Raw genomic sequence first — 23,253 nt, forward strand, 5'->3', positions numbered from 1 at the left:
ATGTGAAATGACAGAGTTACAAGAAGAATTCGAGCGACCAATACATTTATACATCAAATTCCTCAGGAAATTATGTATGTGTAATGATTACACAAAGTAGAGAAATGCCTTTATTATTATAAAAGTATACATAACACTAAAGTAAAACATTTAAAGACATATAGGATTATGGAAATGAATATGCTTTCAAATGATGGTAACATTATAACCACATAATGAACAAAATGATTCCAGCTTCTGGTTACTTTATCACATAAGATTTACGTTCAATGCCTCTACATGGTTTAACACATAATTAGATGAATGCATCACATTGAATTGAGGGAATCTATAAATGTAATTCTCAATTTTACACATTTTGGTTATCTTATCCTCACCGCCAAGTGCGTTAGCTGTTGTAATGAATCTCGTTTGTCAACCCTGAGGCGTCACACATTGTGTTATTGTTAGGTTTCACATTTGTGCGTTTTAGAAAATATCTGTTTAGTGTTTCTGATTTCCTGTCCCGCACCCTAAGAGAAAAAGTTCATTAACATGGACTTCTTCCCCACAACAGATCTAATGAGATACAAAGTGATCTCCCTGCAGCCAAAAGAAAAGACCCTCAAAACAACAGCCTAAAAAATGGTCCGCATAATTATTAACACTTCCCCCGTAACAGCTGGTGATCCTCTACACTCAAGGGCATTTGGGAAGTATAGTTAATCCAATGATAATTTTGTGAGCATGGTTTACACATATTATCACTTCAATTGCTATGTGTGCTGTACAATTAGGTTCTCACCAATTACATGGCTGTAGTTTACTAGCCTGTCTAAGCCTTTGCTTCCCTCTAATAGATGCCCTTTATCAATGCATGCAAGTGAAACCATCAAGACGTACATTAATGGACCTTTCAATGACATAATAAATTAATTAAATGTTATAAGTAGAGTGGTGCCGGATAATGCTGAGCCATGCTGTACAGTAGTGTGTGTGTGTGTGTGTGTGTATATATATATATATATATATATATATATATAATGTGTGTGTATGTGTGTGTGTGTATGTATATACGTACATATGTGTATGTATGTATATATGTATATGTATATATATGTATGTATATGTGTGTTGGTGTGTGTGAGTGCGTCTACATGTGGGTCCATTAGAATGCAGAGTGTGTCCTCCAGTGTGAGTCACCCCCTCACAAACTCCCCTCCCCTTCCTCCTCCCCACCCATCCACCCACCTCAACCACCAGCACCATCTAACTGCAGTCACCACCTAATATTACGCCTCTGACTTCACACCGGCCATCTGAGGATTCTGTTTCTACGGCAACACGCTCCAGACTCCTCCTTCGGCTCGTCCCCAGCTCCTCTCCCCTCCCCTCCCTTCGTTCCTCCACCCCCGCTTCCCGGCACAAACCACGTGACTTTCAGGAAGGTTTCTCCAACCTCCCCTTTATTGTTATTAACCCTGTCCTGACCGGACCACTGCCAGAGGCTCTCCACAGCAGGCTGCCTGGCTGCCTGCTTGCCTCTCCGAGGTTTCAAAGGGAAATCAGACGCATTGCTAATCTCCCTGGAAGATCAAAGCAGTGCTTGATCTAAATGTTGGATTTGCATATTTTAGAGTACCCAGAATGAGTCAATATGGTTCTTCAGCTGTCTGGGACACATCTTGTAACTTTCAACAAGAGAGTAAAAAGCAGCAATAGTCAATATTTTCATATTAACAATGGTTCATACTGGGGCGGCCTATAGCTCACTGAGTAAGTGCGCTCGCCCCATGTTGGCTGAGTCCTGCAGCGGCACAGGTTCGAATCCAGCCTGTGGCCCTTTGCTGCGTGTCGTCCCCAATCTTTCTCTCTCTCCCCGTTTCACAAGTCTATCCACTGTCTCTATCTAATAAAGGAAAAAACCCTGAAAAAATAATCTTAAAAAAAAAAAAAAAAACAATGGTTCATACTAACTACTTGTATGTGAATGGGTCTTGCTCATCGTGATAATTCCACAACTCTGAAGTTTCCCTCAGCTCTACAGAGTTGTATATCAACTTTCAGTTTTTTTTAAGTTGGCTGTGTTTCTATATCTGCCCTTCAAAACATTGAGTATTGTAAAAGTTAACGTTAGCCAATGAGAGCCTGGCTATCAGCATTCTTTGCCCACCGCAAATGGGCGAGCTCATGAATAGTAATGAGGTCAGGCAACATGACGTCATCCTGACCAGCTTTTGTAACTGGCCTGATTTTTCTGCTTATTTCTTTTGAGTGAGGAGGTAGCAGTTCATTTTCCCATTCACAACATAACACAAACACATATTGACCTAACATAATTTGTTTTTTTAAATGCAAGTAAAAATGGTTTTGTGTGGCAGGGAACCTTTAAACATGACAGATATTATATCCCATTCTGTTAGTGCAGTTGGTGTTTTCAATTGCACACCTTCTGAAAAAAGAACCCCTGATTTGAAGCGGATCGGACACTCATTACCACCAACTCTCTGAGATGCTAATAATTTGTGTGTGGCTATTAGCACTAACACATATTAGCACAAACACATCAAAGGATCTTTTCCGAATTTCCTTTTATAGAGTTTTTAAACAGAAAGAGGGTTCTTGGCGCCCGACAGTGATCTCACCTGATCATTACCTCATTGGCTCAATTGTTTCCTCAGCATCCTGTTGGGAGATATATTGGTTGTATATGTTTGTGCATGTGCCTGAACACGTGCGTGTGTGTGAATGGATGAACTTTATGAATGAAAGTCCTTCTTCCTGAGGTGCAGACAGGAGGTGAGATCATCTTGTTGAAATGGAGAATCCCCCACCCACCAACCCCCTTTACCCGCCCACCAATACTGGTTGGCGCCAACCTTGATGAAATCCATCACTGGGCAAAACGCAAAGTAGAGGCAACCTGATTGATGACAACACCATCCAATATCAGCTTCCTCAAATCACAGAAAGGGATCACTCCATTGTGAATATTCACACAGAGACATACTATACATTAGCACACACAAATATAGACATACACTTTGCTGCCTTCTTTTATCAAACCTCTGGTATTCTGTTGTTGGTTTGCAGTCAGTATGATGTTGGAGCAGTGCCAATTATCTTTGCTGCTTTTGTTCACGTTCTCTTTAGCAACAGAGTTGAGTGGATTTGATGATTGGCCACCTATTGAGCAGTGTGTGACTCAAAGTGACAATGAGTAACACAAGGGCCTCTCGATGAAGATTCATAAATAGGCTCTCCAAAGAGCCAGAAGCTGCCCTCCCCTTCATTCCCTGCACCCAACCAATCACACACATATACGCACCTCTACCTTCCCCCTTAACAGGACAGGGACAATCTGTGACCATTTGGCACCGGGCCTTTCACAACATACCGTACACTCACAGTCAAAGGCATGTGTACACACATGCCCACACATGGCATTCCTCTTTGACGTCCTTCACTGCAGGCTTTTGTTAATTCTCGTCCACAGATTATGAGGAATGTTGCCAAACAATGCAACATTTTACATCAGCCATTCGGTTGGATACAACCAAGTGTTGTACAGTCATTCCTTCAGGAGTCTGATTGAAGCTTTGCAGTTCTAATTGTGCACATTTTCTCTTAAATTACAAGATGGTCTTTGCACGTATGCGGCAATTCTGTAACGTTACAGGAGAATGCATGTAGCCCCTTCTTAATCCACTGTGCAATCTTCAACGGGAAATCAACGGGAGTCCCACTGATATATATATATATATATATAATTTTTTAAAGCTGTCCCTTTGTAGATTTGAGGTGTTTATTTGAGAAGGGGTGATTCCCCTGCAGCATTCATTATGTGCTTGTTTCTGCTGGAGTAACCACAACAGAAGCAGAAGCTGTGTTGGTGGACATCAGAGGCAGCTGCACGCGTCCTCAGAGGACTGAACATCCCTGACGAGGAGCCATCCTCCAACTACAAGCACCAATAAATAAATCATGAAGAAAGTTTTAAGAAAAAGATAGAAATAGAACAGAGGATGTGCTGCTCCATTCAGACCGCCTTAAGACAGAATTCTAGATATGGATGGCATAAAATAGCAAGAATGATTAAAGCCGCTGATTTTTTTACCCACTATTTCTATTTCATGTGATATTAAAACCAACGTTAAACATTCATAAACTACATTTTTGATAGGAGTTCCTTTAATATTCATTTGGAAATTTGAAGAGGATGTTCTATTAGATAGTGAAATTAAAATACAAGCATCAGGTCCTCTGTCAAAAATTATTTTAGTAATGCAATAATTCTCTGACAGTGTCTACTGAGATGGTTGTTAAGAGTATGCTGTAAAAAAAAAAAGAAGCTAGTTGTACATTTAATTACTTTCATAAAACAGGCCCATTATTACTTTGCCGTTGCTCTCTGTTTCCCCATGTTGGCTCAGAAAATTGTATAGTTATAATAAACCTCTTGTTTTGGGGCTTCTGTATTGCTCCACCCCAAAGAGAAACATGATATAAAGTACTCAAACAATCTTAATTTGCTTTGGCAAGTCTTCTTGCGTAGGCGGAAGGCGGAGTGACTCAAAAGATGAATAAATGAAAAGAGAAGCAATCTATTTTTCTAACTGTATTTTCAGTAGAGATGTCAAACTCAGGCAGTGCAATGATATTTTTTTCATCAGGATTTCATGAAGCTATGAAGAGAGAAGAAGAAAGGGGGGAGGATTTGAATACTTGTGTGTTGTGCAGGTCGGTTAGTCTCACATGGCTGGTCTGTGTGCACCAGTTAGGGTTTCCCTCGCTGCAGCGCGATGAGGTCATCGTTATGGTTTAAGCCCAACACAAACTTAATCTGGGAGATAAGAGCTGGATTTAGATTTATCTCTCAAAAAGGGTCATGTAGCTACAACCATCTAGACTGTCACAGTAAATACACAGCTCAGACATGGGATCCCCAGCTGTTCCACGAACTCACATCTTCCTCTGTGTCAGCCAAATAGTTTGACTCTTGGAAGATTCTCCGGTGTCTTACACTGATTTCATCATGAGCTCCCAGTTGGCCTGTAGCGTTGGCATCCGCAGGACTTCTCTGACTTATTGTGAGAGCTGTGTAATTTAGGAAAAGTGAGTGAGTCCCATTTTCTTTTGCAGTGTAGCCTGCATACTTAAAGCTCACTATGATGATTTAGTTTCCATTTCCTGTGGAATGGCTCAACAAAACCCTGTAATATTCAAAAATTTGAATGGTTGCTCAGTTTTGATGTGTTCAAATGCAAACGTGTCTTAAAAGCTGGAAAAAAAGGCAATTTTTTTTTAATTAGTATTTATTCTGATATCTCTAGTATTACACATTAATAACTTTTGTCAGTGATTTATGCATTTGGTTTTAGACATTACTGTCTAAGAAATCTGTGATTTCTTTATTGAGGACTTTAGGTTGGTGAGTTTAGTTTGAAAAAATATTTTCGCCGCATTCTGAATCTTGTTTGTATGACTTTGTGGTGTGCCCTTGAAATGAGATCCTGGTGGTATATTCCAACACAAAATACGATCTGTCATGAAAGATGACAGTTGTTTAAAAGAGTGTGATATTTTTTTTTCATTCAGGTTAATTAAAGTCGCTGAGGGAAACAAATCACGCTTGGGGAAAGTTCCATTTAGGTCCTGTGCTGTCCCACTCTCGCTATATCAGAGAAATGGGTCAGTAGAGATTGGAGAGGAAGGGTACTAATAAAAAAAATAAAAAAACGTCCTTCCTTCATGTCACCACTGTGGCAGACGGGGTAGTGCTCACAGATTATGCACCAATTACACTTGATACAGACGGCGTTAATAGGGTTTGAAGGGATTTACGTGGCGCTGTCCAGTCAAATGCTGCATGCTTTGGAGATGACATCATTTTGATCACCTCACACACCGACTGACCCCCTTCCTCTCTGCCTAAGAGTAGCCTCACTCGCTCATAGAGTCGTTTACCTGCGGTTGTCCCCTGTCTCACCAGACTGAGCTCGTCACGGCACATTTCTCCTGTGATAGGACACGGACCCTGCATCCCTCCCACCCTCCTCTCCTCCACAGTCGTGTTTACTATAGGTGAGATAGGCCGTATAAATTCCTGCGTGTGCGCAGATCGCATCCTCAGAGAACGAAGAGGAGGAGGGAGGAGGTGTAGCAGCAGGAAAAACAAGCGAACCAAGGGAGCGTATAGCTGTGTCTACTGCTCAGTGGGGTAAGCGCACGAGAAGACGCAGACTTCCAGTCAGGGCGGAGAAACATCCGAGAGGAGGAGGAGGAGGAGGAGTGAGCGTTGATGCTGACTATACCGACAAACCCATAAAGGAAGAATTATTAGAGGGTTGTTATTCGAATCAATAATAAATTATAAAGTGGAATAAGCTTTTGCAGTCACCAGCGATGGACGTCAGCTGTCAGCACTGAGGTAGGAAACGTTGGTTTTACATTCAGTCGGCTTGAAAACAAGATATAGGCTACAAGAAGAAAGCAGGTCGTCTGTAGCGGATTTCATTCCTAAATAAAGCATCCCGTCATTTTATTGCTGAAATATAAACTGCAGTAGTGTTTTTGACTGTAAGTTCAGTGGCGTGTCAGTGATGGAAGCGGGATCTTAACCGCAGCAGGAGGTGCGAGGAGAAGCGATGATGCGCGCAAGAAACCCCTCCGACACATCCACAATGCACTAGGCTGTGACGGACCGTAGCCTGCTCCCGCAGCTGATACATGGAAATAAATCAAACGAGAGCAGGAGCAGGACTATTAGCAGGCAGGAGCAGTCGGATGTGAATAATTATTCCAGATTTTAGACACCAGATGTGTCTCAGTTGTTTGCAGAAAATTAGGATTGTTGTGGTTTGGTTGATGCGTCCTCCAGGCTGTCTGTCTTCTTTTGGAATATGATTTCTCTCCTCCTATTTTATGAATTATAGATGGGTTTTATTACATGCAGCTATACTGTATCACGGCTGATGGCTCATACATCAGATGCCAGGCACATTACTTTTTGTGAGACTAATTGTCACAGTAGGGTGGTCGATATAATAGTCTTAATAGTATTTTAATACATTTAGGCTTAGTAATTTGACTCAAATTGACCTTGAAACTGACATGGGATATGGATAGCAATGACTAGATGATTACTTGGAAACCGATCCAGCTCCATGTTTGAGTTTTGTTTTTTTAAAGAAAACACGTTTGTTTCGTTTTATATGTTACAACAACACAACGATGCAGGTACTGTGAAGTTTCATTATTTTACAAAGAAGGTACAACATGTCACCTCTTATATCCATGCTTGTCAGAGATATAGGAGGAGTGGATCACTTCAAAAGGCCCTGACAAGACATAATGCATTTTCTTTCCCCGCTAAGCGTGTATGTGCTGCTGTCCTTGGAGAAATGGCACGCTTTGAAGAGGCTTGCAGAGTTCTCGTTATTATACAGCCATTATTTGATCTCATCCATTTTAATACAGCAGTGATGTTGCTCCAGCTGTGGCACCATTGTCTATAAAGCATTTGGTTTGTCACATACTAAACCAAAAGTAATACTGTATGTAATATTCTGTAAGATGTAAGGAAATGACTTAATTGAGTTACTGTGATGCTTTAGCACCTATATAAGGTTGCCAAGTTAGCCTTACAGAGGGGCTGTACCTAATTAAAGGTAGTGCTGAACTGAAGCTTTCTCTGATTTATGGTCCAGACAGGGTGCTCTTTTGTCCTCTATCCACACATCCTGAATCTTGTTTTACATTCTAGTAGCCAATTGACTTCAGATAGCCGACATGACTCATAAGTCATTGCTCTGATCGCTATGCACATGCAGTGACAACCACTTTTATCTTCACCTAGGCTACATTTAATTTCACAAATAACAAACTGATTTTAACTTGGATTTGATTTATAACAACTTTCCTCTTCTTTTTCTCTCTTTCTCTCTCACTATGCTTGGTCTCGTCCACGCTCCCAGTTCTCTTCTTGTTCTGATGATCAGAGGCCCTCATGGCGCTTGTTCATGAACCTCGTGTCCCCTCTCCTTCTCTCTCCGGCTTCAACTCACCCCTTTCTGATCCTCCATCCTTTCGCCGCCTCGATGACGAAACACCCTGCACCCCAGAAATGGACCTTACCCCGACCCAGTGTGTCCTTCGCAATGTCCTCTCCATAGACACCGGAGGTGCTGTCGAGCCCAGGGATGGAGGAGGAGAAGAGCAGACTGTTGGGCACAACCAGACACAAGGCGAGGAACAACAGGAGCACTTTGCCAACAGTGTTCTGAAGCTCCACGAGCATGATAGGAGTCCAGGAAGGACAGAGGGAGAGGGGCAGGAGATGGAGAGCAGTGCAGTCAGGAGCCAGGTGGACGACGCCAGGCTACAGTGCCAGTCGACCGGAGGGGGAGGAGGGTTTCTGGAGGGGTTGTTTGGGTGTCTACGGCCTGTCTGGACAATGATTGGCAAGGCTTACTCTACAGAGCACAAACACGGCCTAGATGGTAAGTCTAGCATTCAAATCCATTTCACTGGAAGCACACACACACACATCTACACACACTAGCATTACTGGTTGCTAATAGTTTTTCCAATAAAAGCAAGCATCGGCTCCCACTTAATTCCAGTCTAAAGCTTTGATATGCTAATTACACGATTGTATCTGCCAGTTTAATTACATTAAGCAGTTGGTAGAAAAATGACTCCCACAAAGGCCATGTTGTAAACAAACACTTTCGTTGACGTGAAAGAGCTGCAGTCAGAGTGAGACTCTATCAAAGCTGCAAAGGGCTTATTTTCCCCTGATATTTCCCCCCATCCCCTCCGCTTGCTTGTGCTCACCCCACCTCTCCCCGCTACCACCCCATAATGAAACTAGCTCCCTGTGACGCTGTGTTGTTTATGTCTGTAGCCACTACAATAGTGCAGAGCTCCCCTGGGACTCCTCTGCCAAATCTGCTCCATGAATTATGCATGGCCACTCTCTGACCCTGCGCCTCTCATCTCTATTAACGCAAAGCTGACACACACACACACACACACACATATATGAGCCCAAGGATGACTGCTTGCACACATAAACACATCCACAAATAAAAACACCTAATATCGAGCACTGCCACGAACACATAAAGTAAATGAAGATGCCAAAAACAAACTTGATAGAATAAATACAGCATCGCACATTAGGCTTGAAGGTGGCAGATATATATGTCTTCTTGTCTTTTATAGCCTTTTGATATTTTATCACACGTTTGACTTCCACATCTCCCCTTCGCTCCCCTCCTCCTTTCATCTATCATTGTCTCCTTTTCTCTCCTTTTCACCCAGTGCTGTTATCACTCCCAGCCCATCTGCACCTCGCTGCTCCACTCCTTCATACAGCATCACAGGGTGTCACACACACTGATGAGAGCAAAACAGATAATATAAAAAGTGACATAAATAGGGGTACTGCAACTGAATGCCTGCCTACCATCTCACAATGCCCTATTCTTAAGCGTTGATTGGAAGACACAATGTAGCACAATAGAAAGCAGAAAAATCCTTTATTTAAGGTTGAGAAGGACTGTGTGGGGCTTGGAAATTTCCTCATTTTTTTCAGATCAAACAAAGCAGAACTGACAATATTAGGTGGCTCAGATGTTGCTTTATGTCTTTACTGTAGGACATTTTGGGACTTATTAGAAACTGAGTCTTCAATATATCACCATAGAGCATAAATTATTTATATCATCATTATAAATTTGATAAATGTGTCTAAATTGTCTTTCCCCCAGTCAGGAACAGCAGCAGCGCAGGCTGTATATTTTCTCTATATTAACAGGCTGTCTTTGGCCACATGGACCCCTTCCAATCCATGGGGAATCCCCCTCCCTTCTTTTCTCTTTACACAAACAGAACTACCACAGCCACCACTACCGTCACTACCCCTCCATCTCCCTATTCAACGTACACCCCCACCCCCTTTCTGAGCATTGGACCACTGCTCCACGTCAGCCACACAATGGCACTAAGCAGGATTTAGGAGGCTGAGGAAGAATTAACCCACAGGAGATTAGAGCTCCCTGTCTGCCTGCACACCCTGAGTCTTAGGTTAAGAGGAGGTTCAACAACCGAAAACTATATCAACTTGAGCTTTGCGTTGACTGTAAGAGCCAGGCTTACAACAGGTTTTACTGTGACAGGTCTAACCTATTCTTCTGTGCTGTATGCTCCCTGCTGCTAGCTTTAGTTGTGCATGCAGGCATTTTGATGTGTTGACATGAAGTGTTAGTCTTGATTTAATAGTTTAAGCTTTTGATACAGATTTTTAATGTATGAAACAACTACACATGAAAACATGTTTTGTTTTTATTGCATTTGCATTTAACAATGTTGTCATGTTAAAGGACTAGTTTGACATTTTCAGAAATTAGCTTTTTCACTTTCTTGCTGAGAGTTAAATGATAAGATTGATATCACTCTCATGTTTGTACGGTAATTATGAAGCTACCGCGAGCAGCCAGTCAATGTAGCTTAGCATAAAGACAACAGGGGGAAACAGCTAGCCTGGCGATAACAAAATTGCATACCAACACCTCTAAAGCGCACTTGTGAGCCCATATTTCTGGTTTGTTTTATTCGTACAAAAACCGACATGTAAAAATCAAACCTTATGCTTTAAGGGGTTATGTGCTTGTCTATTTTTTGAAGTTGCCAGGAAACCAGTAGAGAATTCGATCACAGCACCCATGAAACCGCAACGTGTAATTGTTACACTTTTGTATGGATTAAACCATAGACATATAACATGTTAGTTAATTAGCTTTAAAAGTGCTGGGTGGGCAGATCTGTTGCACAGACCCAGACTAGCTGTTTCCTGCTGTTTACAGTCTATATGCTGAGCTAAGACAACCAGCTGCTAGCTGTAACTTCATATAGAATGAACAGACATTCTTCTCTAATCTTGGCAAGAATGCATTTAAACTCATTTGCTATGACATCAAGCTATTTCTTTAAAGTAAAAGGAAACTAACTTCAAATTAAGTCAATCATGTAACCAAACCCGGGGTGACATGACAATATGAGTCCTCACAACATAAAATACACAACAAAAAGGATATTTCCATTATTTATCAAAGATGCAGTTCTGTCTGGTGTTTAGTTATGCTATGAAATATCAGCTGTATTTAAGAATATGAGTTTGAAGGTGAACATCACCTGTAATCAGTAGAGATGATATGACAATCATCACTCTGCTCTACAGTAAATCCATAATTCACCTGTAACTACACAGATAAACTCACCGACTACTTTGCCACCATCTCTTTCCCCAATCTCAGAGGCGTGGGAGATCCCATTCGAGGAGATATCTGACCTGCAGTGGGTGGGCAGCGGAGCCCAGGGCGCCGTCTTTCTGGGCAAACTGTACGGACAGGAAGTAGCCGTAAAGAAAGTCAGAAACATCAAAGAGACAGACATCAAGCACCTGCGCAAGCTCAAACACCCCAACATCATCACTTTCAAGTTAGTAGGAATGATCAGTGGACTTATTATAAAGCAAAAAGTGCCAAGCATTCCACACAAAAAAATGTTTTTCATTCATAACTTACATTGTAACAACTCTAATATGTTCTGTCTTAACATACTTCTCTACACTCTCAGAGGTATTTGTACCCAGGCTCCATGTTACTGCATCATTATGGAGTACTGTGCCCAGGGACAGCTGTACGAGGTACTGAGGGCAGGAAGGAAGATCCATCCATCCCTGCTCATGGACTGGGCCATGGGCATTGCTGGGGGAATGAACTATCTTCACCTCCACAAGATCATCCACAGAGACCTCAAGTCACCAAAGTAAGTTGTGTAGACCTTGTGAAAATTATCACAAGGTCTTGTGTTTACAGCTCTGTCAACAAGTCACTAAATAGACACATTTAAACTTTAGGTCCAATACCTTTTATAGGCTGGAAGAGATTCAAATATCCAGTAATTTACAAGAAAAAGCAAATATCAGATATCAGAAGACATAATTCTTTGTAGCAGTAAATGGTTTGAATAAGTATTTAGTAGACATTTTGATCACAGCGGATTTAACTGTATCTGTCGTTTTTGTGCCTATACGTGCCAGTGATAGCCGAGGGTGGAGGCATTTTTTTTTGGGTTGTCTGTACGTATACGTTTGTCCTGTTCTTGTTAACGCGATATCTCAGGAACGCCTTGAGGATTAGTGGCAAATTTGGCACAAGCGTCCACTTGGACTCAAGAATGGACTGATCTGATTTTGGTAGGCCAAGGTCACTGTTACGTGCACATTTTTGGCCATAACATAAGAATCCATACACTAATTATGACAAAATTTCACACAATTGTCTAAAAGGATTCAATGGTGAATGATCACATTTTAGACATGAAAGGTCAAAGGTCAACTTTATTGCAACATCATAATATTCTGCAAAAACAATTTCCACAACTCCAAAACAGAGGGGGAGACATTTGAATTGGTGACAATACTCTTTAAAACTGTGGTGATTGTATAGATGTTCTGTGCTGCTGGGTTAAATGTGTGTGAAGCATACATGTTTCCCCAATAAATACGCTTAATATCTTTTATCAAATTCAACAGTCTTCATCACATTTATTATATCAGTATGGACAGACATGAATGTAAACTGCAACTCAAGTTACTTACAACCACATGGCAGTAATTATAGTTTAATATGTGTAAACAGATGAACTCAAATACACTTTCTGTCCATGTTTCATTCCAGCATACTGATCACTTACGATGACGCAGTGAAGATTTCTGATTTTGGCACGTCCAAGGAGCTCAGTGAAAAGAGCACCAAGATGTCCTTTGCCGGTACGGTGGCCTGGATGGCTCCTGAGGTCATACGCAATGAACCCGTCTCAGAGAAAGTGGATATTTGGTAGGTGTCATAACCCCTTTACACTGTCCTTTTGCACTGATGAACCTTTGCAATTTTCCCTTATGATTGTCTTAGCTGTCATTGAATCAACATAAAATCTCATTAGTCACAGCCTACTACAGTATAGAGAGCAGGATCCTATTTCCAGAAAATCTATTGAGTATTATGTACAATATCTCATTACATGAAATTCTATAGGGCCTCTGCCATATCTGATGGGTTGCCCTAAGTTAAGCCCTGATCTCCCCCAATACATTCTCCCCCTCACTCTCCCATCCTACATCCCTCCATCACTCTTCCTCTCCGTCCTGAAAGGAGCACTGGCTAATTTATAATTGATTTGCCAGATGCTGCAGTGCTCAGGAGAGGCTGGAATAACCTTCCAAGCCTGCGGATGGTTTGGCCCAAAGCCAGCAGTGCATTAGAAGAGAAGTGAAAATAGGATTAAAAAGCTTTTCATGTGAAAAAAAGAAAGCAAAGCATGGGTGGATACTCTACAGTTTTGTTTAAATGTATGTAAATTGTAGAGTAGTCCATACCATGAAAAGAGTGAGTCAGAGCAGGATGTGGTGAAGCATTACGTTTTATGTATTTTGTTTTGTGCTGACATACTTTCGTAGCTGGTACAACTCATGTTCCTGTCTGATCTTTATATAAGGACTATACTAAGATAGCCACAGGTAATATTTAACATAACCATATTTAAAAGTGGAATAAATTAAGTCAATCCAATTATACATATTCCTGTAAAGACAATAATATGCAGCAGCGAGCTACTAAATAAATAGAAGAAGAAAGAAAAAAATACTATTAATCACAAAACCAAAAGGCTATAAGCTCAAAGTGGAACTGGTAATAAATAAATATTGATATCTAAAAAAATGCTGTTTGACTGTGACATATGCCGACAAAATGAAATTATATAATGACTGGCTTCAGTATATTGCTTCATTGTATTATGAAGAATAATTGTAACGCAGCAATAATTTGTTCCCCCTTTTTTCAGTTACTGGGTCTATGGATACAATTATCAAAGAAATCTATTGTCATGACAAGAGTGGAGTTTGGTTAAAAACAACAACCCCAAACATGGAGATTTTCATTCCTTTATCTTCAAATGAAAATTGTAACAGAAGTGGGGTGCCGATTTACAGTGCACTACATTACTTTCATCTGTAGTGGCATATTTCTACATTTTTGTGTTGCTAATTTGAGACACTGAATTGACAAATGAGCTATTCATTATATTAATGAATTATATTACACTGTATAAAAATAAATCAGTAACGTAGTTGTACTTCATCAACTCATTAACTGCTAACATTTGACCTGGTGTCACAGAAAAATGCATTGCCTTGAAATCAAGTAGGCCTATCTCTTCTTGTGGATTTATTTCACAAATCATAGAGAGATGGAGAGACTAAAAATATACATGTAAACACAACGTCACGCACCTCCTGCGTGTGATGCTATTGGCACCTTGGATACTGTACATGGTCACCATGGCAACACCAAGAGTCACCAACAACAGACTTTCCTTAGTTGCATGCCCCATGGGCCTGCTTTCATGCTCCCCCACCAAACAGAGGCAGAGATGGAGCTCATCAATGAAACACTAGTAGTGAAATAAAGCGTCTTGTTTTTGGCAAAAGATGGGAAATCAGATTTGTCACCAAATACTGTATTTTTTTTGTTGGAGCTTAGATAGCTTGTATTTATAAATGGACCTGACACCATGATTATTACTAAAACACGTATATGTACTGTCAATGTAGAGTAAGAAGCAATTACTGGGAAATATCAATATACTGAATGCTGTTATGGTTATTACCAGTGTACCAATGATTTGATTCCAATGACTGAAAAAAGGTTAGCGGTGACAAAGCGTTTATTAATAACAAACTGATTAAACCTTGATAATAGGCTATCAGAGACTGCCCACAGGGCATTAGCATCAAAGGCTTTTTTACAGTGAAAAAGTATCCCTCAGATGTCACAGTTGTGCTTTAAAGGTGCAATTTGTAATACTGACAGCTAGTGTTTGAAATACTGTACTGCATTACAAATTCAAAATATTGGAGAGAGTCCTCACCCCCGCCCCCTCCTCCCCAGACTCGAAGTTCAAAGAGGTTGCCAGGCTGAGACCGCAACATCCATAACAATATTGCGAGATGCATGTCTCACATAGCCAGACATTACTTCACAACACAGCAGAGTAGCTAACTTTAAATGCTCGCTTTATTGACAGTCTTAAAGGTCCGTGCTCACGCGGAGCTCTGTATCCAACTGACAGACACACCTTTTCGGCTTAAAATTACAATAGGAACCTCTAAAAATAACCCTACCTTGCCGTCCTCTCCACCCGACTGAACACACTTTGTTGGCTTTACGGCAAAAATCACTAGACTCACTGCAAACTCACAGCCCTCCCGATGTACAGCCTCTCGTGACTTAAAGTAACTCACCGTTGTCGACTACGACCGCTGAACAGGCTACACGTTGTGTAACAGCTGTGGCTGCTTGCCTGGTCCTCCGGTAACGTTAGCAGTTAGCAGGGTTAGCAAGGTTAGCATGTGAGCGTTAGCCAGGACCAGTCATGATCACTTTACTGGCTGTGTCTCAATTTTCTTTGCGAGTTACCAACTCGGGTACTCTAGCTAATTCAATGTGAGTACACTAATGTTGAAATGACATAAAATGCCTGTCCCTTGTAGCTGTAATAAATTAGCGTGAAGCTAATGCTTACCTGTTCAGAAGGAAATTAGCCAACTTGGCATCCTTCTGGGCTCTAACCTGTCTCCATCTTTTTAAATACATCTTCAATATGTACCCGGGGTCTGTTACCTCTCTGGTCACGCAACTGTTAGAAACATGCAGTTTTTTTTAGGTTTGATAGAATCTATCTCCATTGATTCTTTGTTTGCTGCTGGGTTCACATTTTTATAGGTATATCTGGCAACCCGGCCTGACTGGGCAGTTGATAACAACACTCAGGCCAAAACACAAACAAACAAATTCTGTCACGGAATGGAAAATTAGCATTGTTGTCAGAAAAGATAGTATTTCTACTTAGCATGTTTCCTTAATATCTGATCACACATTGGAGTAATTTTTGGATTTATTGCAATAAATATGGTACATATTGGACCTTTAAACCTCAAGATTTATATCCTTAAAATTAAAAGTGTGACATTTCAGTCACGCTTCCTTTTATCAGTTCACTTCACATCTTTATCAATGTGTCTGAAAGTAAATATCACCTCTCTGCAGGTCATTTGGTGTCGTGCTGTGGGAGATGCTGACAGGAGAGGTGCCCTATAAGGACGTGGACTCCTCCGCTATCATCTGGGGAGTGGGCAACAACAGTCTACATCTGCCTGTACCTGATAGCTGCCCAGACAGCTTCAAACTGCTCCTGAGGCAATGCTGGTGAGCGGTTGGGAGGGGGGAGGGGGGAGGAGGCAGAGATAGATGGAAGGAATAATAATGATAGGGAAAAAGAAAGTTGAAGCATTAGCACTAAGAGAATGTAATGAAGTTAGAAGCTTTAAGAAGGCTGAGACATGAAAACAACATACAAATACATTTTACACAGAGCTAACTTACAATAAGATGGGAACGGTTTTGTGTCTTTCATTTCTGACAAAAACAAATTGTTTAAATTGTTCACAGGAACTGCAAGCCAAGAAACAGGCCTTCGTTCCGACAGATTCTCCTGCATCTAGACATCGCCTCAGCAGATATCCTGTCAACTGCACAAGAAACGTACTTTCAGTCTCAGGTAAACTTCCTTTATTTCTGCCAACAGAACTCAAAACTCAGAAGCTACTTTGATATCTAAACATGAGTAGAATTTGATTTAATGACATAAAAATAAAAATAAATGTTTTTATCATTACAGAGAAAGAAGACAGAGAAGTGAAATACAGTTAAATCTTGTTTAGACACTGTATGTATACTTACTGTATAAGTATAAAATAGAATTAAGAATCATCACTTCCCAAGTTACAGTCTCTCTTGTCAAATAAATATAAATAAATAGACATCGGACAAGGTACACATGAGCTCTGTACATCTCTTAATAGAAGACCTCCTGTCAGCAGCCACTAGCTCTAAAAGTCCTTTTGTTGTCAACCCACTGCCATTTGTTTCCAGTCTGCTGCAGTAACTACAAGCAGTGCAGCTGCACTGGGGCCCATGCCCCTCGGGATTCCATTAATAATACCTGTCCTTTCAATCACAACATATTATTGTTGGTGTCTTGGTCTTTGTTCCTTGTCACATGAGAGATATCTTTCTCATTCTCCCATCATATGATAGTGAAGGTCTTTGTGATGGAGGAGGGTGTGTCTGTGATGGATGATGGGTGATGGATGATAGATGGGTGGCCAATGACAAATATGTTAGACCACTGAAAATCCAAACAGATGGACAGGAGGAAAGTATAATTGTGTGGAAGATATGTCTTTACTCAGCCATGCAGAACCACAAATCCATTTATAACTCAAGTATGTATAATCGCTAGACACACTTGTACACACAAACACACAAAATGAACAAGATTTAATTTTCTCTTTGCAGCAACCCACTGCCTCCTCCTTTTTTGATATCTCATGATGCAAAAAATACAAACCTCTTGCACTCTCTCCACTTATCCTTGATCCTTTATTTCTTCCTGTTCCCCTTCCCCCCTGCTGCAACCCTCCCCAGTTTCTCTCCTCTCTGCCCCATAATGGATTTTTCTTGTGACGTTAGAGAGAAGTATTTGCTGCTGGAGTGTATTGATTGCTTTAATGGTTGGGTGTAGAGAGCAAAGAGAGAGGAGAAAGAGGGGACTGGAGACATGGAAGAGTATGCACAAGAGTCCATTAGCTTAATAAGAAGAGCATCACTCATGGACAGACAGAAATATATACACACACACGTACACGCACATGCATGTATATGCACACACTCATATATCAGACTTCCTTTGTCTTTTGATATGACCGGTATCAGATAACAGCTGTCACGCTACACTGTGTACAAAAAAAGAATGCCCATGGTGCATCTTTTTTTTTTCTCGTCATGTCAGTTCATGTTCAGTTTCGCTCAGTGTATTGATTATCCTCTGACAGCTTAATGGGCTTTGTTTCAATGATACACATGAACCCTCAGTCACTCTGCAAATGAGGGCTTTTTTTACAAGATCATGGTGCAATGAAGTTTACTCTCAACATTGATATCAGTTGTTGTTAATATTCATAGTCAAATGAAGTTGAGTCATACTTTATCATCCCAATGGAAAAAACAGGAATGACTGCATTTTCCAAGTGCTGTATCTCCATAGGCAACTAAAGAGGGAGTCATTACAATATTGGGAGTAGAAACATTGATCGTATTAGTGGTGATCGTAGTAATATTAAAAGATTGAGAAGACATCAGTTGTAGTTTCAAATTATCTGAACCCTCATAACCACAGATACTGTTTTGGATGTCAGCATAGAGACATTTCTTATATTTGTACCAAGTAGGCAATTTGCTATTTTTTAACAGGAACAACTTTTGTCCTTCTGTATTTTTGAATAACTCTCCAATTACAAATCCATCTGCTACTTTAGCACCATGGACAGCGTCATGGGTTTTTCAACACACAGTTAGGCTACTGATATATCAGAGCCATGGCACAGACTACAGTCAGATAGTCAGGGGGGGGTTGCAGGTTAAGATTTTTGGTCATTTTGCTAACTATGGGGATGGTATCCCCCCTCAAATTGCCAACTGCTTATGCATGTAAAATGGTGAAATACTCAGTTACTGTAAGTCATTAATAGCTGCTCTGATGAATGTGTTTTATGTGTTTCACCAGGCGGAGTGGAGGGACGAGGTGAGGCACCACTTTGAGAAGATCAAGTCTGAGGGGACATGTCTTCACAGGCTGGATGAGGAGCTGATCAAACGACGCAGAGAAGAACTCAGGTTAGCAAAGACATATGTAACATAACATGCACACAAAGAGCATCTAGATGAAGATATAATTTGTGTATATATAAATATATATATATATATGCATACACATATCACTAAAAACATGAGGATAAGCTTATTATTAAGACACCAATGCAATTATGTTAGTAGTACATAAATGTATTGTAATGTAAGTCGTTCTCCCCATTTTCCTCTTCACACAGACACGCGCTGGACATCCGGGAGCACTACGAGAGGAAACTGGAGAGAGCCAACAATCTCTACATGGAGCTTAACGCCATCATGCTGCAGCTGGAGATCAAAGAGAAAGAGCTTCACAAGTATGAAATGTTTCATAGTTTTACAATATTGAATCAAAGAAAAAGTATTTAAAATCAATCGTTTTATTTGTCATGTGAAATTATATATAAATACAATTTCAGTTAAATGTAATCCTGAAAATCTTTTAATGTATGCATTAAAACAGTGATAATGTTATATAAATGTAATGTGGGGGGTGGGGGCTGGGGGGGGGGGGGGGGGGGGGGGGGGGGGGGGGGGGCGGTCTGGGCAGTGTCCTCATTTAGGATCCTATTGGCCTGAGGGTAGATTCCTGTGCCTCTTAGTGCTGGCTTGGTGTGCCCGGGACCTTCTTCTTGACCTCAACAGAGAGAAAATGAAGGCTGTTTCCCAGGTGGTTTGGATCTGAATGATTCTCGTAGCCTTTGTCTCGCTGCACCTGATGTAAATATCCTTTAGGGTAGGGCACCGCCTTTTGTATGTTCAGCCGAACAATCCACTTTCAGCAGGGCCTTGCGGTCCTGTTTGGTGCAGGGTAAATCCAGACAACTACATAGAGTTTTTTGTTACAAGACTAAAACAACTTTTGAATGTATACGTTCCACCAAAACAAGTTCCCAAGGCAAGTTCCCAAGTTCCGGGCGCTTAGCTCTGCCCAAGATGATGATGTGATTGGTTTAAAGAAATGCCAATAAACCAGAGCATGTTTTTCTCATATCCTGGAATGTTGTGTGGACTAGCCAGACCCTCCTCCGTAGCACTGTGGAGGAAGGTCTGGCAATGCGAGACTAGGTTCAAAGCATTTCATCACTACAGAGGTGAGTGCCACTGGGCGGTAGTCATTCAGACAGACTGGTCTTGTTTTCTTGGGCACAGGAATGATGGTGGACTTCTTGGAAGATGTGGGTGTGACAGACTGAGGCAGTCATAGTTTGAATATCATTGTGAATACCGGTGCTAGTTGGTCAGCACACAGTTTGAGGACCTGCCAACTGATATCGGAATGTGCTTCATAGGTGTTTACATGCTTTTAAGCCCCCCTGAGCTCATGCTCAGAAAGGGAAATGGGTGTGAGAGGTGCACCCATCCATCAATTAACCTCTGCTTCAGCTGTTGTTGCTTTTTGGTTGCCGATGGCCTAAAAGTAATGTGGCTTTTGGTGCTGATTAGAAAAAGACCCTTTTGTGTCAAAGTACTGTAGATACAGGTTATCTACAAAATGCTCTAAATTAATTAAAAACAAAATACAAAATACTTCTTTGCATAAGTCAATGTTTAGTAGATGCCCATTTGGCAACAATAACAGCCTTGAGACTGTGTGGATAGGTCTTTGCACATCTGGACATTTTCTGTCCAGAGTTCTGTCAGGTTGGGATTGTGAGTGAAAAGCCAAAGAAAAGGTTAGTCAAATAGACCTAGGGCTGTATACTGTAGTCATTTTCTAAATGTATCACACTGTAACAATAGGAAAACTAGTGTTGCAATTATTCAAATATTTTGGAAAAGGTCATTCGTAATGTGAAGTGAAGGGCCATTACATCCAGTCACACAGGGTCTTTGCATGTAACAAAGTGCTCTCTTATGCCATGCTAAGTATCCGTTGACATCCATTAAATGAGTATTGGCTTTGTGTTTTAAACAGGAGGGAGCATTCACTGGACAAAAAGTATCCGGGCTGTTTCAAGCACCAAAGCTCCAGACAGTCGGCCTCCTCCAACTCGATGGAGAAACTCATGAAGAAACGTAACGTACCTCAGAAGCTGCCTTCATACAGCAAGAGGTGAGACAACAAAGAGTTATTTTAAATCAGCAGCATTTATACAGTGATGGTTTGATCAAGTTGCTCTTCAATATTATGTGAACCCCAAAGTTATGTTGAAGGATAAGTCCGGTGATAATTTTTTATTTTCAACAACTCCCAAGTGCGCCAAATCTGCATCTTAAATAACAAATAACACTATTTACTCCTGTTTGAGTAATATTTGCTAAAAAAAACTGAAACCAATTTTAAGTATTTTTATTTTTTTTAACTGAATTTATATATTTATGACCCTTTTTTAAAGACTTACATCTCCAGTAGGAACTAATGGGCTTGGTTCTGAGTGCACGTTAGAGGAGTTGGAAAGTGTTATTTTAAGGCATTTGTTGACAATGACAAAAAAATAAGCCATCAACAGGCATATTGAACAAGGCACAGGATAAACTAGAATCTGTCTAGCAATTTATGCATTTAAATGTTTATTCTTTTCCCCTGTTTTCTATTAATTATGTCCCTGTCCTTTCCAGGCCAGACTTACTAAAGTCAGAGGTCATCCTTCCCAAACTGGACTCTTCCATGACCCAGGTCACAATCCCCAACAAGGGCTCTACTTCCCCTGGCCGCTCACGGCGAGGAAAACCCCGCTACAGGAAGGCTGGTAAAGGCAGCAGTGGGGACTTTGCTCAGTTGAAAGCCACTCTCTCTTCTTCATTAGCCATGGTCAACGCCACCTCATCTGTGCCCAGCAGCAAGCAGCATATGGACCCCAGTGCAGCCCTCAGGGGCCTGCAGCACGATCTGCTGCTCAAGAAGATGTACTCCTCAAGTCCGGATCTCATTTCAACCACCTTGGAGGCTGAAGGCCGGAGGAAGGGGCAGGTTGGGCCAGGGCTGGACAGAGCGGGTAGTCAGAGCGCCTCAGCCGGACTGGGGGAAAGCAGAAGGACTGGAGGGCCTGAGGAGGGGCCGGATGTGGGTTTAGGGACTGATGACCTGGTAGACACACCTCCACGCAGTGACACGCCCAGTGAGGATGCAGCTTCTATCCCGTTTTCCAGTAGCCCCGACTCACCTTGCGGCAGGGGAGCAGCTGCAGGGAGGGCGTCTGTACTCGGTAACCCCCGTGTTTCCCACGAGGGTGAAGAGAAGGAAGACGGGACGGTGATCACGCGTTCACCCAGAAGTCAACGTCTCACTCCTGCAGCACTGCTGTACAGGGCAGCAGTCACACGCAGTCAGGTGAGACTTTAACAGCATTGTCTAAGGAGGCAGTCACACATACATTTTCTAATCTTGGCCCAGTTTCACTAAATTATTTTGACTTCCACCTTATAAGAGGCCAACGATTAAATAACAGTGAGAAGGGAAAATGTAACCATTTTGATTTCATTTGTTGCCAGTTAAGCAAAACAGTTTTCTTCCTTTATCAGTGTCTCTGTCTTGACTCAAACCGAAGCACAGGTACAAATCAGCATCTGTTGAGTTGTCAAACAAGAGATAAAATCCTGCGATGCTATGAAGATTGAATTGATTTGCTGTCTTAATTGACACTGATAATGTTTAGATGGGCAAAACATGTAAGCTTTCCGATACAATCGCCATCACTCCATTAGGTGCACTCCTCTTTTTTCATAGATGCCATGCTACAGTGCGGTGGAAAGACATTTAAATAGTTAATACTGCCATCTTGGAATTCGTCGTAGTGGTAGTTGCAACTTCAACATCCTGTTTAATATGTGTTAGCCAAGTCCCCACTGCTGCTGTTACCAAACTTGTATTTTTCACAAGTACATTTTTTAATTTATTTATTTAATTTATACTATTTATTGAAACCCGCTTTACAATTTACACTCTGTTTTGTCAGAAATCACTACACACAGTCCTGAAATACACACACACATGCTTAGGACCTATTCATGCACAAATAGAGAGATGTCAGAGTGAGTGGGTTGCCAGTGTTGGACCAGCGTCCTGAGCGGTTGGGGTGGTCCGGTGCCTTGCTCAAGAGCACCAGGCAGTGGTCAGGAGGTGAACTGGCATCAGTCAACCAATTTGGTATTGGGACTTGAACCAGCAACCAAACCAACCAACATACTGTTAATTTTGTCCGCAGAGACGTGGAGTGTCATCAGAGGAAGAAGAAGGAGAAGTGGACAGTGAAGTAGAGTTGCCAAGGAGACGGTAAGAGTTGCTAAACAAAATAAATATAATTATTGAAGACCTACTATACTCACGATTCCATCTGTGCATTCAGTCAAAACACTTTACGTTTATGTAAAGTTACATTTGAAAGCCAGAAAAAAATGTGTGGGCGTGCAGGGGCCTTTAACACATTTAATGTGAATATTGGCAATAAACAAT

At 41.3% G+C, this 23,253-nt stretch overlaps 1 protein-coding gene across 2 annotated transcripts in view; it reads left to right on the forward strand.

Moving 5' to 3' along the window:
• The window catches only part of LOC116688446 (mitogen-activated protein kinase kinase kinase 12), a 30,062-nt gene that overhangs the window by 3,924 nt on the left and 2,885 nt on the right, over positions 1–23,253 (forward strand). Inside the window, exons 1-12 of one of the 2 annotated variants that reach the window (XM_032514484.1) lie at positions 5,922–6,409; positions 7,956–8,480; positions 11,301–11,484; positions 11,623–11,814; positions 12,729–12,887; positions 16,158–16,316; positions 16,560–16,668; positions 18,736–18,845; positions 19,058–19,174; positions 20,776–20,913; positions 21,420–22,131; positions 23,006–23,073. In XM_032514484.1, coding sequence (XP_032370375.1) covers positions 7,988–8,480; positions 11,301–11,484; positions 11,623–11,814; positions 12,729–12,887; positions 16,158–16,316; positions 16,560–16,668; positions 18,736–18,845; positions 19,058–19,174; positions 20,776–20,913; positions 21,420–22,131; positions 23,006–23,073 — 2,441 coding nt within the window. In that variant the 5' untranslated portion in view covers positions 5,922–6,409; positions 7,956–7,987. Of the gene's footprint in view, positions 1–5,921; positions 6,410–7,955; positions 8,481–11,300; positions 11,485–11,622; positions 11,815–12,728; positions 12,888–16,157; positions 16,317–16,559; positions 16,669–18,735; positions 18,846–19,057; positions 19,175–20,775; positions 20,914–21,419; positions 22,132–23,005; positions 23,074–23,253 lie in introns of those variants that run through there. The other variant, XM_032514485.1, reaches the window with a different exon arrangement.

The sequence above is a fragment of the Etheostoma spectabile genome, chromosome 4, assembly GCF_008692095.1.
Source record: "Etheostoma spectabile isolate EspeVRDwgs_2016 chromosome 4, UIUC_Espe_1.0, whole genome shotgun sequence".
Lineage (NCBI taxonomy): Eukaryota > Metazoa > Chordata > Actinopteri > Perciformes > Percidae > Etheostoma > Etheostoma spectabile.